The 15,140-nt window shown below is 49.6% G+C and overlaps 1 protein-coding gene across 1 annotated transcript in view; it reads right to left on the reverse strand.

Annotated features, from left to right (window-relative positions):
- LOC132590598 (BPI fold-containing family B member 4-like) overlaps nucleotides 1-15,140 on the reverse strand; it is a 29,071-nt gene that overhangs the window by 5,456 nt on the left and 8,475 nt on the right. The window contains exons 4-11 of the mRNA XM_060263555.1: nucleotides 14,548-14,638; nucleotides 13,233-13,293; nucleotides 10,620-10,711; nucleotides 8,556-8,777; nucleotides 7,568-7,621; nucleotides 6,282-6,452; nucleotides 5,056-5,123; nucleotides 2,855-2,897 (exon numbers count right to left, since the gene is read on the reverse strand). Coding sequence (XP_060119538.1) covers nucleotides 2,855-2,897; nucleotides 5,056-5,123; nucleotides 6,282-6,452; nucleotides 7,568-7,621; nucleotides 8,556-8,777; nucleotides 10,620-10,711; nucleotides 13,233-13,293; nucleotides 14,548-14,638 — 802 coding nt within the window. The remainder of the gene's footprint in view (nucleotides 1-2,854; nucleotides 2,898-5,055; nucleotides 5,124-6,281; nucleotides 6,453-7,567; nucleotides 7,622-8,555; nucleotides 8,778-10,619; nucleotides 10,712-13,232; nucleotides 13,294-14,547; nucleotides 14,639-15,140) is intronic.

Consider the following 15,140-nt stretch of genomic DNA (forward strand, 5'->3'; position numbering starts at 1 on the left):
CTCTGAGCTGCAGTCCTTCTGGGCTCTGAATTCTTGAACGTGGAGTGAACGTAGGCTTCCCAATCCCCAGGTCCCAGAGGGGGATCCCCCGGTTTTACAGGCTTCCCCCCTCCCCCAGCCAGCTGGCCGGCGGGGGAAGCCCCGCCCCCAGAGCCATCATGCACCTCCATGAACGATTCCCATAGGGAATGATGGGGAATTGATCCGCGGGTATCGGGGGCTCTGGGGGGGGCTGTTTTTCAAGATAGAGGCACCAAATTTTCAGTATAGCATCTAGTGCCTCTCCCCAAAATACCTCCCAAGTTTCAAAAAGATTGGACCAGGGGGTCCAATTCTATGAGCCCCAAAAGAAGGTACCCCTATCCTTCATTATTTCCTATGGAAGGAAGGCATTTAAAAATTTGTGCGGTCCCTTTAAATATGATGGCCAGAACTCCCTTGAAGTTCAATTATGCTTGTCACACCCTTGCTCTCGGCTCCGCCCCCAATGTCTCCTGGCTCCACCCCCAAACACTCCTGGCTCCACCCCCAAAGTCCCCAGATATTTCTTAAATTGGACTTGGCAACCCTAAGTGAACGCCAAGAGTTATTATTTGCTGCAAACTTTCCCTAGCATCCAGAAAAGCTTTTCCCCCACCTCCCTTGGCCTAGGGTTGCCAAGTTCAATTCAAGAAATATCTGGGGACTTTGGGGGTGGAGCCAGGAGACATTAGGGGTGGAGTCAAGATCAAGGCTGTGACAAGCATCATTGAACTCCAAAGGGAGTCCTGGCCATCACGTTTAAAGGGATGACACACCTTTTCAATGCCTTCCTTCCATAGGAAATAATGAAGGATAGGGGCACCTTCTTTTGGGGCTCATAGAATTGGACCCCCTGGTCCAATCTGTTTGAAACTTGGCGGGTATTTTGGGGAGATGCACTAGATGCTATAATGAAAATTTGGTGCCTCTACCTCAAAAAACAGCCCCCCCAGAGCCCCAGATACCCACAGATCAATTCTCCATGATTTTCTATGGGAATAAATCTCCATAGGGAATAACAGCGTTCCCAGCAGACACTTCCCTCCCCTCCCCCCGCTTTCTGATGACCCTGAAGCGGGGGGAGGGCCTCCAAACCGGGGGATCCCCTGCCCCCACCTGGGGATTGGCAACCCTACTTGTAAGCTGCCTTGAACAAGGCCCAGAAGACGGCATAAAAATGTCTGAAGCGAAACAGAGATGCAGATCGCTCCCGTCAGACACCCAGACGGCCTGCAGCTTCCTGTTGTGCTCACCGCACCAGGAAGTCGCCAGGAATGGTTGCTAATCCCAGGTGGGGGCAGGGGATCCCCGGTTTGTAGGCCCTCCCCCCGCTTCAGGGTCGTCAGAAAGCGGGGGGAGGGGAGGGAAATGTCTGCTGGGAATGCTGTTATTCCCTACGGAGATTTATTCCCATAGAAAATCATGGAGAATTGATCTGCGGGTATATGGGGCTCTGGGGGGGGGGGCTGTTTTTTAAGGTAGAGGCACCAAATTTTCCGCACAGCATTTAGTGCCTTTCCCCAAAATATCCACCAAGTTTCAAAACGATTGGACCAGGGGGTCCAATTCTATGAGTCTCAAAAGAAGGTGTCTCTATTCTTCATTATTTCCTATGGAAGGAAGGCATTGAAAAAGGTGCGGTCACTTTCAATGTGATGGCCAGAACTCCCTTTGGAGTTCAATTATGCTTGTCACACCCTTGTTCCTGGCTCCACCCCAATGTCTCCCGGCTCCACCCCCAAAGTCTCCTGGCTCCACCCGCAATGTCTCCTGGCTCCGCCCCCAAAGTCCCCAGATATTTCTTAAATTGGACTTGGCAACCCTATCACCATGACTCTTTTTTTCAGCTACCCTGTTGCAAATAGAACGTTGCGTGCGCACAACTGACCATGGCTGTTTCAATGTGTCGCTCCCACATGCCAGCAGCGTGCATTAACACATTAAGGCTGTCAAACTCCTTCTGTGGGGCAGGGGATCCCCGGTTTTGGGGCCCCCAACCTGCTGGAACAGAGTGGACTGCTGGGAGAATCCTTGCCCCAAAGACATGCTCAGGTTGATGATGTCACCCAGAAGTCATGCTGGGGATACTTTAGCATTTGGGGTAAAACTCTATGGTACCATAGAGTTTTAACCTGAATCCTAGAGTGTCCCTGGTACGATGACGTCACTTCCGCCACAGCCAAGGTAGGATTTTGCAACCCTTGAGCACATTAATATAACACACTAACAGAGTTCTCTCAAAATTCTTTTCCAGTGGTGGTTTGCAAGGACCGCTTGCAACATTTCTCCCTAGCAATCAGGAAAACACCACAGGAACACACAAAAGTCTCCAGCTCTCCATACAAGCTTATGCATACTGCGGTTGATTTTTTGCATTGCTTTATCAATCACGAGGAAATGGCCTGAAGGAGCTGAGAGCCGTGTCTGAACCAAGCGCAGACACAAACCGTTTCCCCACACAGCTTACCTCGGAGCGACGTCCCTCTTCACCGCGCAGCGTCTGCTCGGGTTTCCCACCATCTGCTCCGCAGAAGCAGGAAGAGCCGCGGCTTTTGCGTCGCTAACGTAAACTGGGTTTTAGCGCTTTACGTTTGCGACGCAGAAGCCCCGGCGCTTCCTGCTTCTGTGGAGCAGTTGGTGGGAAATCCGAGCAGACGCTGCGCGGTGAAGAGGGACGTCACTCCGAGGTAAGCTGTGTGGGAAAACGGTTTTCGTCTTTCACGGTTAAACCAGAGCGAATGAGATGTGAAAAGCAGTGCAGACAGGGAAGTCAGAACAGTAGAAGGACAGCAGCAGAGACGTCTGCCGCTTATTCCTAAATTGGCATCCTTACGTCAAATTTCCCAACGGACGAAGATGTCACGGTGATGTGGGTTCTGTGAAAACAAAAGGGAACATTCAAGGGAGAGTCAGACAATCCAGCACCCAACTGTTGACTTGAGTTTATCTACTATACTGTGCTGGTCTACGACTACCGCAAACAATTGATTTGATGATTGCTTACCGTCATTTCCCACTCTTTTACCAAAGCGCCTGGCGTGGCTTGGGGAAAATTAAAATATTAATCAACCACAAACATTCCGCCGGCAGCTTTCAAACTATAAAGCTTCAAAGCCCGCTGGGAAATCAGCAAAATGCAGCTGTGCGCCGATAAAACACACAGCAGTCCAGCTGTTCAGTCCTGGAGACAATAAAAGCCAGAAAGGCGAGGAAATGAGTAATGAAAAATAAAGATACAATAATAATGCCATCTGTCTTCACAACCTAGGATTGGTGGCCTTGAGTCCAGAGACCACAGAGATCAGTTTTCCTTGAAGAAAATGGCTGTTTTGGAGGCGGGACTCTCAGCCATTACATCTCTGGTAAAGAAGAAGAAGACTGCAGATATATACCCCGCCCTTCTCTCTGAATCAGAGACTCAGAGTGGTTGTGTTGTTGTTGTTCAGTCGCACAGTTGAGCCCGACTCTTTGTGACCCCCTGGACCAAGTCACACGAGGCCTTCCTGTCTTCCACCACCCTCCGAAGTCTGCTCAAATTTGTGTTTGTTACATCAGCAACGCTGTCCAGCCATCTCCTCTTTTGCCGTCCCCTTCTTCTTTTGCCTTCTGTCTTTCCCAGCATCAGGGTCTTCTCCAGGGAGTGCTCCCTTCTCATTGAGTGGCCAAAGTATTGGAGCTTCAGCATCTGACCTTCCAGGGAACAGTCTGGGTTGATTTCCCTTAGGACTGACTGACTGGATCTTCTTGCAGTCGAAGGGACTCTCAAGAGTCTTCTCCAGCACCACAGCTCAAAAGCATCTATTCTTCTGTGCTTGGCCTTCCTTATGATCCAATTCTCACAGCCATACATTACTCCTGGGAACACCATCGCTTTGACTATACGGACTTTTGTTGGCAGGGTGATGTCTTTCCCAGCATCAGCGTCTTCTCCAGGGAGTGCTCCCTTCTCATTGGGTGGCCAAAGTACTGGAGCTTCAGCTTCAGCCTCTGACCTTCCAGGGAACAGTCTGGGTTGATTTCCCTTCGGACTGACTGATTGGATCTTCTTGCGGTCCAAGGGACTCTCGATTCTTCTCCAGCACCACAGCTCAAAAGCATCTATTCTTCTGCACTCGATCTTCCTTATGGTCCAGCTCTCACAGTCATACATTACTACTGGGAATACCATTGCTTTGACTATATGGAATATTTATTTATTTAGGGAATGGGAAAGTCTCCTGGCTCTAACCCCGAAGTCCAGTAACTTATCAGTAACGCTATCCAGCCATCTCATCTTTTACCGTCCCCTTCTTCTTTTGCCTTCTGTCTTTCCCAGCATCAGGGTCTTCAATCTCCTATATCTTCTCCCCCCACAACAGACACCCTGTGAGGTGGGTGGGGTTGAGAGGGCTCTCCCACCAGCTGCCCTTTCAAGGACAGAGTCTCAGAGCGGCCTAAAATCTCCTTTCCCTTCCTCCCCCACAACAAACACCCTGTGAGGTGGGCGGGGCTGAGAGAGCTCTGACAGAAGCTGCCCTTTCAAGGACACCTCTTGCAAGAGCTATAGCTGACCGAAGACCATTCCAGCAGCTGCGAGTGGAGGAGTGGGGAATCAAGCCCGGTTCTCCCAGATAAGAGTCTGTGCACTTCGCCACTACACCAAACTGGCCCTCAAACTCCCACACTTAACCACCACACCAAACTGAGCTCCCTCTCCTCCTCACACTCTGAACACCACCCTCCAATATCCAGGAATTTCTCAAGGTGGACTTGGCAACCTTATATGGAACGGCCTACCCAGCTTTGTGTGGATTCTATGGCATTTTATACTCCACTACCACTATGGGCCCTCCCTTCCCCCACACCCTGTCCTCCTCAGCTTCCACCTCCATATCTCTAGGAATTTCCCAGCTCAGAGTTGGTAACCCTACTGTGTGTGTGTGTGGAGTAAATCTCATGGTGCTCAATTTCTACACACTCTGATTCCAACTTCTCTTTGGCCAATGTGTGAAGCAAGGGATGAGCATTTGTATCAAGGGGGTGGGGTGTACTTACTTGTCAAGCTCTACAGCAATCTTCAGCTTGTTGTCTTCGACAGAGAACTTGGCTATCAAAGATGTGTCCTGTCGTGAGAAAGCGGGAAAATCTTATGGTTGCCAATCCCCAGTTGCGGGCAGGGGATCCCCCGGTTTGGAGGCCCTCCTCTTGCTTTAGGGTCATCAGAGCACTCCATTATACCCTATGAAGACCGATTCCCATAAGGCATAATGGAGAATAGATCTGTGGGTATTTGGGGCCTGGGGGGGCTGTTTTTTTGAGGTAGAGGCGCCACACTTTCAGCATAGCATCGGATGCCTCTCCCCAAAACACCCTCCCACTTTCAAAAAAGATTGGACTGGGGGGTCCTATTCAATGGGCCCCAAAAGAGGGTGCCCCTATCCTTCATTATTTCCAGTGGAGGGAAGGCATTTAAAAGGTTTCCACAGTCCCTTTAAATGTGATGGCCAGAACTCCCTTGGGGGTTCAGTCATGCTTGTCAGACCCCTTGCTTCTGACTCCACGTCCAAAGTCTCTTGGCTTCACCCCCAAAGTCCTCAGATATTCCTTGAGTTGAACTTGGCAACTCTAGAACAGGGGTGTAAAACATGTGGGCCGGGGGCCAAATCAGGCCCCCAGAAGGCTCCTATCAGGCCCCCAAGCCACTAGCTGTCATTTGCTTCCTTCTCCCTCTCTTGCTTTCTTCTGCATCAGAACTTGCTTTGCCAGGCTTGCTTAATTGCACAGGAGCAATAGAGCAAAGCTCCACCCTTGGGGAGGAAGTGGGGGAAGGAGAGCTTGCTTTGCCAGGCTTGCTTAATCGCACAGGAGCAATAGAGCAAAGCTCCTCCCTTGGGGAGGAAGTGGGGGAAGGAGAGCTTGCTTTGCCAGGCTTGCTTAATCACACAGGAGCAATAGAGCAAAGCTCCTCCCTTGGGGAGGGGGAAGGAGAGCTTGCTTTGCCAGGCTCTCTCAATTGCACAGCAGAACTACTGAGCCAAGCCTCCCTGCCTTCTTTTGGCTGAGGCTCAGCAAGCCAGGGAGGTGGATTCGGCTGAGTGTGTGTGTTTGCCTGTGTCCTTTATAAAGTTTATATCTCCCTGACCTGGCATTACATTTTATGACAAGGTCGAGATCCGGCCCTCATAGCAAATAAGTTTGACATGCCTGTGCCTAAAACATCTGAAATCAGGTCCAAGCTACTTCCTTAAATCATTCCTCTCTGGCTGTTTCACAGAACTCACAACGCTCAGGGCACAGAGGGACTGGTGAGCATCGTTCGGCTTGGACGCCAACACTTCGGCAACGGCGGTGAGATGAATGAGGCCCTTGTCTTTCTCCAGTTTCACGGTGGGGACATCAGGGACAGACACCTTCAGGATGAGAGCCCGTGGTTCTGGGAACATCTGGAACACCTGTGGGTAGCAGGAAGGAGGAAATGGAGCATGTGGCATTGGCCTGTATGGGCGTGTGACGGAACGGCCCTGGTTTGCCTACCAGACCCCGTTCCCCTTTTTGGAGGGAGCTATTTCTCCTCCGGCCACTTGGGCTTGCTGCCACCACCTGCTCAGTCTAGGGGTTCGGATTGAGAGGAACAGGACTCCCATCCCCCTCTCCAGCTCTGAGGCCAGGCCTCAAGGTCCTCTGCCACCCTGTACTTGGGTATCACAGAGACCACAGCACTTCTTCGGGGAACCCCTGGAGGACTGGCACCTTATCCAACCACAGGCCTTCCCCTTTTCCCTGGGGCCCCCTTCATAAAGCGCGGTCTAAAGCGGTTGGGGATCTATGTGGTACAATGTTTGACTGCCAGCATTCAAAACAGTAAAAATATTTAATTAGAAGAGAAAAAGAAAAGAAAAAAAAAAGCAGTTGGATGTAAAAGTTTAGCACAGCACCCGAGCAGCAACCAGAATGACAAATAAAAGGTGGATTTAAACACATCCTCCCGTCCCTGGTCTAAACTTGCCCTGTCTTGTGGATGACTTACTCGGTCTGACTGCCTGGAGTCCTCTCCCTCTTGAGAAGGCCTCTCCCACAGTCAGGAGCCCACAGACTGACAACCTCTCTCCTTGAGGGCCAGCCGAGAACTGACCTTTTCCCGCCTCACTCCAATAAAACAAAAGAACTTCCTGCCCCTCTAGGAGGCTTTCCCCCTAGAGTTGATGGTTTAACTCCGGAAGGGGGGAGGGAGTGAAGGGAAGGCTAGGCCACAAAGCCTGCCGTAGCAGTTTCATGTTCCCTCCCAACCAAGCACCACCATTAACTAAGATGGCGTTTCTCCACAGGGCGGCCTGCTAACCTTGGCATTGTCAGTCATGCCAAGCCAAGAGGTGCAGGCTCGATCTTAGATCTTGGTCTTCTACCCGCCCCTCCAGCCCTGAGAGGTTCTAGTTGCTGAGAAACACTTTCTACTCAGGCTGTCTGGATTCTCGAGCTCCAAACCAAGCCAACTCCCACCCAAAGATCTTGCAACAGGGCTTCCGTGTAGCACTTAACAGCAGGTGGTACCCAAACAGAGTGGACTTACCGCTGGAATCAAAGCCCCAAGAGTTGATGTGGTCAATGGAGGAAGTTCAGGGAACTAGTGAAGAGATAGAACACATGAATACTGGAACGCTGCCTTATCCTGAATGAAACTTTTCTCCCTTTCTCACAATACAAGAATTCATGGACACTCAAAAGAAATTGCTGAGCAGTCGGGTTTGAACGGATAAAAGGAAGTCCTTCTTTGCCCAAAGGGTGATTGACACGTGGCATTCACTGCCCCATGAGGTTGGGGGTGGCTGCAAGCCTAGCCAGTTTCAAGAGGGGAGTGGATACACATCTGGAGCAGAGATCCATCGGTGGCTATTAGTCACAACGTATTGTTGGAACTCTCTGTCTGGGGCAGTGATGCTCTGCATTCTTGGTGCTTTGGGGGGTGGGCAGTGGGAGGGCTTCTAGTGTCCTGGCCCCACTGGTGGACCTCCTGACGGCATGGTTTATTTGGTCACTGTGTGACACAGAGTGTTGGACTGGATGGGCCACTGGCCTGATCCAACAGGGCTTCTTTTATCTTCTTATATGGAGAAGAGGACCATCAGTGGCTATTAGCGTGAGAACTGACAGCGCTTGAAATGTCGACATATCATTGCTTGCCTCATCTAGTAATTTAAATTTGTATTGTTTTTGCAGTGTTGACACTGTTGCCCCCCACCCCAAGCACCAAGAATACAGAGCATCACTTGCCTCAGATAAGAGTTCCATCAATAGCCTGTGGCTAATAGCCACTGATGGTCCACGGGGTGTTAGGGAATTTGAAAGCCACACCACACGTGTGAAAGAGCCACAGTTTGGCCACTCCTGAGCCACAGTTTGGCCACTCCCGTGCTTGGCCATCATCCCTTGACTTCGTCTACAAATCAAGAGTGTCGTTGCTAGAAGTTCGACCTTCCCCTGTTTTCCCGGGTCCCTCTGTCTCCCCCCACCTCCCCGATGTTCCAGGTCCTTCCTGCAGCCTGAGCCTTGTTACTCACCATCCCATCCGAGATGTCGATGTCGAGGGCCCCCTGCTTCTGCAGGACTGCCAGCACTGAGCTGAGGAAGCTGACGGAGAGTCCCAGCTGGGAATTGGTTGAATCAGCCATGGGAGGCATGGGGGGCATTGGAGAAGCTGGCCTCTTTGGTGGCAACGGCATAGCTTCCGGCTTGCCCAGCGGGTAGTCAAGGAGGGGCCCAGCCACCTGCCCCACCACAGTCTGGAAGGGAGAGGGGAGATAATTAGAAGTCGCAACGAATGCTGGGAGAGGGCGTCCGTCTTTGGTCCGTCTTTGCATCTAACCTGTGTAGCGCTAGAAATCTGTTTTGGGCAGGTTGTCTGGGTCATGCCACGATCCTCAACTTTTTTGACCCTGTGGGGTTCTGACACAGAGTCATGGGCGCAGCAACAAAATGGCTGCCACAGGAGGCGGGTCCAACCACATACCGGGAGAGAGGTTATGCATAAGAAGAAGATACTGAAGATATTGGATTTATATCCCACCCTCCACGCCGAAGAGTCTCAGAGCGGCTCTCAATCTCCTTTACCTTCCTCCCCCACAACAGACACCCTGTGAGGTAGATGAAGATATTGGATTTATATCCCGCCCTCCACTCCGAAGAGTTTCAGAGCGGCTCACAATCTCCTTTACCTTCCTCCCCCACAACAAACACCCTGTGAGGTGGGTGGGGCTGGAGAGGGCTCTCACAGCAGCTGCCCTTTCAAGGACAACCTCTGCCAGAGCTATGGCTGACCCAAGGCCATTCCAGCAGCTGCAAGCGGAGGAGTGGGGAATCAAACCCGGTTCTCCCAGATAAGAGAGCTCTGGCTGACCCAAGGCCATTCCAGCAGCTGCAAGTGGAGGAGTGGGGAATCAAACCCGGTTCTCCCAGATAAGAGAGCTCTGGCTGACCCAAGGCCATTCCCAGCAGGTGCAAGCGGAGGAGTGGGGAATCAAACTCGGTTCTCCCAGATAAGAGTCCGCACACTTAACCACTACACCAAACCGGCTCTCCACACTGGCTCTCTAACGAAGAGTAATCCCCGGAAAGTGATGACATGGTGTGTCACCTGCGGTAGGCAACCTTCCCTCCATGTTCCTGAACCTCAGAAAGGTTCCGGAGCTGCACTCCTGTGAGCTCCTGGTGAATTCAAGGCCTGCCAGTGGTGACCCAAACCACATAAAGGCCACGGAAGTATTAAAAAAATCAATAAAATGGAATTTTAACAGGGATAAATGTCAAGTTCTGCATCTAGGTAGGAAAAATCCAATGCATGGTTATAGGATGGGGGAGACTTGTCTTAGCAGCAGTATGTGCGAAAAGGATCTAGGGGTCTTAGTGGATCATACGCGGAACATGAGCCAACAGTGTGATGCGGCGGCTAAAAAGGCAAATGCAATTCTGGGCTGTATCAACAGAAGTCTGGTGTCCAGATCACGTGATGTGATGGTATCGCTTTACTCTGCTCTGGTAAGACCTCACCTGGAGTATTGCGTTCAGTTTTGGGCACCACATTTTAAGAAGGATATAGACAAGCTGGAACGGGTCCAGAGGAGGGCGACGAAGATTGTGAGGGGTCTGGAGACCAAATCCTGTGAGGAAAGGTTGAAGGAGCTGGGCATATTTAGCTTGGAGAGGAGGCGGCTGAGAGGTGATAGGATCACCATCTTCAAGTACTTGAAGGGCTGTCATCTAGAGGATGGTGTGGAATTGTTTTCTGTGGCCCCAGAAGGTCAGACCAGAACCAACAGGTTGAAATTAAATCAAAAGAGTTTCCGGCTCAACATTAGGAAGAACTTCCTGACCGTTAGAGTGGTTCCTCAGTGGAACAGGCTTCCTCCTCGGGAGGTGGTGGGCTCTCCTTCCTTTGAGGTTTTTCAACAGAGGCTAGATGGCCATCTGACAGCAATGAAGATCCTGTGAATTTGGGGTAGGTATTTGTGGGTTTCCTGTACTGTGCAGGGGGTTGGACTGGATGACTGTGTAGGTCCCTTCCGTCTCTAGGATTCTAGGGTTCTATCTGTTCATTTTGGAACAAAGACAAAAAAATCTGGACTTACGTTTAAGTCAATTTCCAAGAAATGCCCCGTGACAAGCGGAAGACTGGAAACAGTGTATTGGACACTCCCTAAGATGCCCAGCGGAACCAGAGCTGTACAGAGAGAGAAATGGAAATTAAGGTTAGCAATTCTCTGGCTTTTTCCTGCTTTGCTCTCTCTCCCAACTCACGCAAACCAAGAGGAACTCTGAAGAAGAAGAAGAAGATATTGGATTTATATCCCGCCCTCCACTCCGAAGAGTCTCAGAGCTGCTCACAATCTCCTTTCCCTTCCTCCCCCACAACAGACACCCTGTGAGGTAGATGAAGATATTGGATTTATATCCCACTCTCCACTCCGAAGTCTCAGAGCGGCTCACAATCTCCTTTACCTTCCTCTCCCACAACAGACACCCTGTGAGGTAGATGAAGATATTGGATTTATATCCCGCCCTCCACTCCGAAGAGTCTCAGAGCGGCTCACAATCTCCTTTACCTTCCTCCCCCACAACTGACACCCTGTGAGGAAGATGAAGACATTGGATTTATATCCCGCCCTCCACTCCGAAGAGTCTCAGAGCGGCTCACACTCTCCTTTCCCTTCCCCCCCCCACAACAGACACCCTGTGAGGTAGATGAAGATATTGGATTTATATCCCGCCCTTCACTCCAAAGAGTCTCAGAGCGGCTCACAATCTCCTTTCCCTTCCTCCCCCACAACAGACACCCTGTGAGGTAGATGAAGATATTGGATTTATTATCCCACCCTCCACTCCGAAGAGTCTCAGAGCGGCTCACAATCTCCTTTACCTTCCTCCCCCCTCACAACAGACACCCTGTGAGATGGGTGGGGCTGAGAGAGCTCTCCCAGAAACTGCCCTTTCAAGGACAGCTCTGCCAGAGCTGTGGCTGACCCAAGGTCATTCCAGAAGCTGCAAGTGGAAGAGTGGAGAATCAAATCCGGTTCTCCCAGATAAGAGTCCGTGCACTTAACCACTACCCCAAACTGGCTCTCTAAGAAGAAGATATTGAATTTATACCCAACCCTTCACTCTGAATCTCAGAGTCCCGGATTGGCCTACAATCTCCTTTCCCTTCCTCCTCCACAACAGACACCCTGTGAGGTGGGTGGGGCTGAGAGAGCTCTCTCAGAAACTGCCCTTCAAGGACTGCTCTGTGAGAGCTGTGGCTGACCCAAGGTTATTCCAGCAGCTGCAAGTGGAGGAGTGGGGAATCAAACCCGGTTCTCCCAGATAAGCGTCCGCACACTTAACCACTACACCAAACTGGCTCAGTAGTAAATAGAAGCCCCGGTAGTAAAAAAGGGTTCTCCACCCGAAACAAGCCTAGTGCAAAATCGGTGTCTATTTGTTACGCCTTTCCCAAAGCTACAGGCAACAAACGATTTTTATTACAGGAGGGCTGGAGCCACCCTACTTTAATTTAATAAAAAATCTAATAAAATAATAATAATAAAATAATTAACGGGCTGTAGGATTGCCAAAGACCCCCGTGGCGCAGAGTGGTAATGCTGCAGTACAGCAGTCGGAGCCCTCTGCTCACGACCTGAGTTCGATCCCAGCGGAAGCTAGTTCAAGTAGCCGGCTCCAGGTGAACTGAGCCTCCCATCCTTCCGAGGTCGATCAAATGAGTACCCAGTTCACCTTGGGAAAGTGTAATGACCGGGGAAGGCAATGGCAAACCACCCCGTAAAAAAAGTCTGCCATGAAAACGTTGTGAAAGCAACGTCACCCCAGAGTCGGAAACGACTGGTGCTTGCACAGGGGAATACTTTTACCTTTTAGTATTGCCAAGTCCAATTCAAGAAATATCTAGAGACATTGGAGGTGGAGCCAGGAGACTTTGGGGGTGGAGCCAGGAGCAAGGGAGCGACAAGCATAATTGAACTCCAAAGGGAGTTCCGGCCATCACATTTAAAGGGACTGCACACCTTTTAAATGCCTTCCCTCCATTGGAAATAATGAAGGATAGCGGCACCTTCTTTGGGGGCTCATAGAATTTGACCCCTTGGTCCAATCCTTTTGAAACTTGGAGGATATTTTGGGGAGAGGTACGGAATGCTATGCTGCAAATCTGGCGCCTCTACCTCAGAAAAAACAGTCCCTGCAGAGCCCCAGATACCCATGGATCAATTCTTCATTATATCCTATGGGAATCGGTCTCCATAGGGAATAATGGAGTGCCCAGCAGACATCTCCCCCTTCCGTTTTCTGATGACCCTGAAGTGGGGGGAGGAAGAAGGGAAAGTGCCCTCCCCGGGGACTGGCCAAACTAATTGGCTGCCAACTCCTTGTCTACCATTTCACACACACGAAGAAGGACCGGCCCCCGTCTTCAATTATTTCAAGGCAAGCAAACCTGGAGGAGCTAGATTCCTGGACATTTAGGGGATGGGACCAGGGGACGGGAGAGAAGGGGCACAAATGGAGTAGAAGACCATCGATTCCACCCATGAAAGCTGAACTCTGTTGTCTCGAGATGAGTTGGAATGCTGGGAGATCTCCAGGTCACACCCAGAGACTGGCAATCCTCACCTCTCGCAGCCAGAATGCGACCACCACCTTGTTATTGCCAACTAGGAAGAGATATCATGGATAACCGACGGAGCACTTACAGTTCACGAGTCCCAGTTGATCATTCACAAGGCCGAGGACGACATCTAAGACGGGGCAAAGCTGGGGAGGAAAAAAAATCGCCATTCAGGTGGGTCTTTCAGGGCAAAAGATTGGGAAGCGAGATCACAAAAAAGGCACAAAGCATCCTCCCCTTTCCTGTCCCTCCCCCCTTCCTTCAATCACATCATGCCTGTCCCTTTCAATCCCTTCTCTGACTTGTTATCAGCCAGGATCATCATGCCCCTGCATAAATCGATGGTGCGGTCTCATTCGGAATACTGTGTGCAATTCTGGTCACCTCACCTCAAAAAGGATATTATAGCACTGGAAAAAGTGCAGAAAAGGACAACTGGAATGATTCAAGGTTTGGAACACTTTCCCTATGAAGAAAGGTTGAAACGCTCGGGGCTCTTTAGCTTGGAGAAATGTCGACTGCGGGGTGACATGATAGAGGTTGACAAGATTATGCATGGGATGGAGAAAGTAGAGAAAGAAGGACTTTTCTCCCTTTCTCACAATACAAGAACTCATGGGCATTCGATGAAATGGCTGAGCAGACAGGTTAGAACAGGTTATATATATATTGGCTACTGTGTGACACAGTGTTGGACTGGATGGGCCATTGGCCTGATCGAACATGGCTTCTCTTATGTGTGGGGCAGTGATGCTGTGTATTCTTGGAGCTGGGGGGGGGGCAACAGTGGGAGGGCTTCTAGTGTCCTGGCCCCACAGGTGGACCTCCTGATGGCACCTGGTTTTTTTGGCTACTGTGTGACACAGAGTGTGGGACTGGATGGGCCATTGGCCTGATCCAACATGGTTTCTCTTATGTTCTTATGTGACACAGAGTGTTGGACTGAATGGGCCATTGGCCTGATCCAACAGGGCTTCTCTTATGTCCTTATGTGACACAGAGTGTTGGAATGGATGGGCTGATGGCTGAGGCTGATGGGAGTTGTAGGCAAAAAACATCTGGAGAGCTACCGTTGGCTACCCCTGCATGGGAACGGAACTAAAAAGAACCTGAAAGGTCAATATAGCTTTTTTGTGTGTGTCCAAATGATCAAACAATTTAAATTGTGGTTCCTTTGTAAATAGGTAATATGTACCTACTATCATATGTGGTGGACCTGTAAGGTTACCAAGGGGTACTGGATAAAAGTCCATGAACTGATTCAGAAAATATTGAAATTGCCAATACCATGTAAACCCGAACTATTTCTTTTAAATATGTTTGTAACTAAGATGGACAAATGATCTAAATATATGACAATTCATATAATAACGGCTGCAAGAATAATATTTGCACTATACCGGAAGAAAAAAGAGACTCCGACTACGAATGACTTGATTGTAAAGATAATGGAGATAGCCGAAGCAGACAAATCGACATTTATGCTTAACACTCAAACAGGTAAGAATAAGGGACAGGATTGGTCAAAGTTTTCTGAATGGTTATGTAAATGAAAATGAAAATGAAAATAAACAGGAGAATGTAAAGAAATTCTAAGAAGAATGGTAGAAGATGGCTAAGAATGAAGGGCGAAAGAGCTTAAGAGAAAAAAAATAGCGGAAGATATAATGTCGCACTTAATTAGATTTTGTAAAGAGCAACTGCTCACCTCTTTGTGTGTGTTTTTGTTTGTTTGTTTTGTTATATATGTGTAAGTACGGTGTGGGATTTTAATGTTTTGTGGAAATTCGAATAAAATATTGAAAGAAAAAAAAGGACACCGATAAAAAGTAAATAGGTAATATGCCGTTTATGTTAATGTTGATTCCGTTTTCTTAATATCATCCACTGATGGATGAATTGCTTGCACTCTGTACATCCTCTGTGAAATTGCCCTATGATTTATCAGTTTTTTAAGATCACGTATCAAATATGTCCTATTTTGAAAAATTAT

The sequence above is a fragment of the Heteronotia binoei genome, chromosome 2, assembly GCF_032191835.1.
Source record: "Heteronotia binoei isolate CCM8104 ecotype False Entrance Well chromosome 2, APGP_CSIRO_Hbin_v1, whole genome shotgun sequence".
Classification (NCBI taxonomy): domain Eukaryota; kingdom Metazoa; phylum Chordata; class Lepidosauria; order Squamata; family Gekkonidae; genus Heteronotia; species Heteronotia binoei.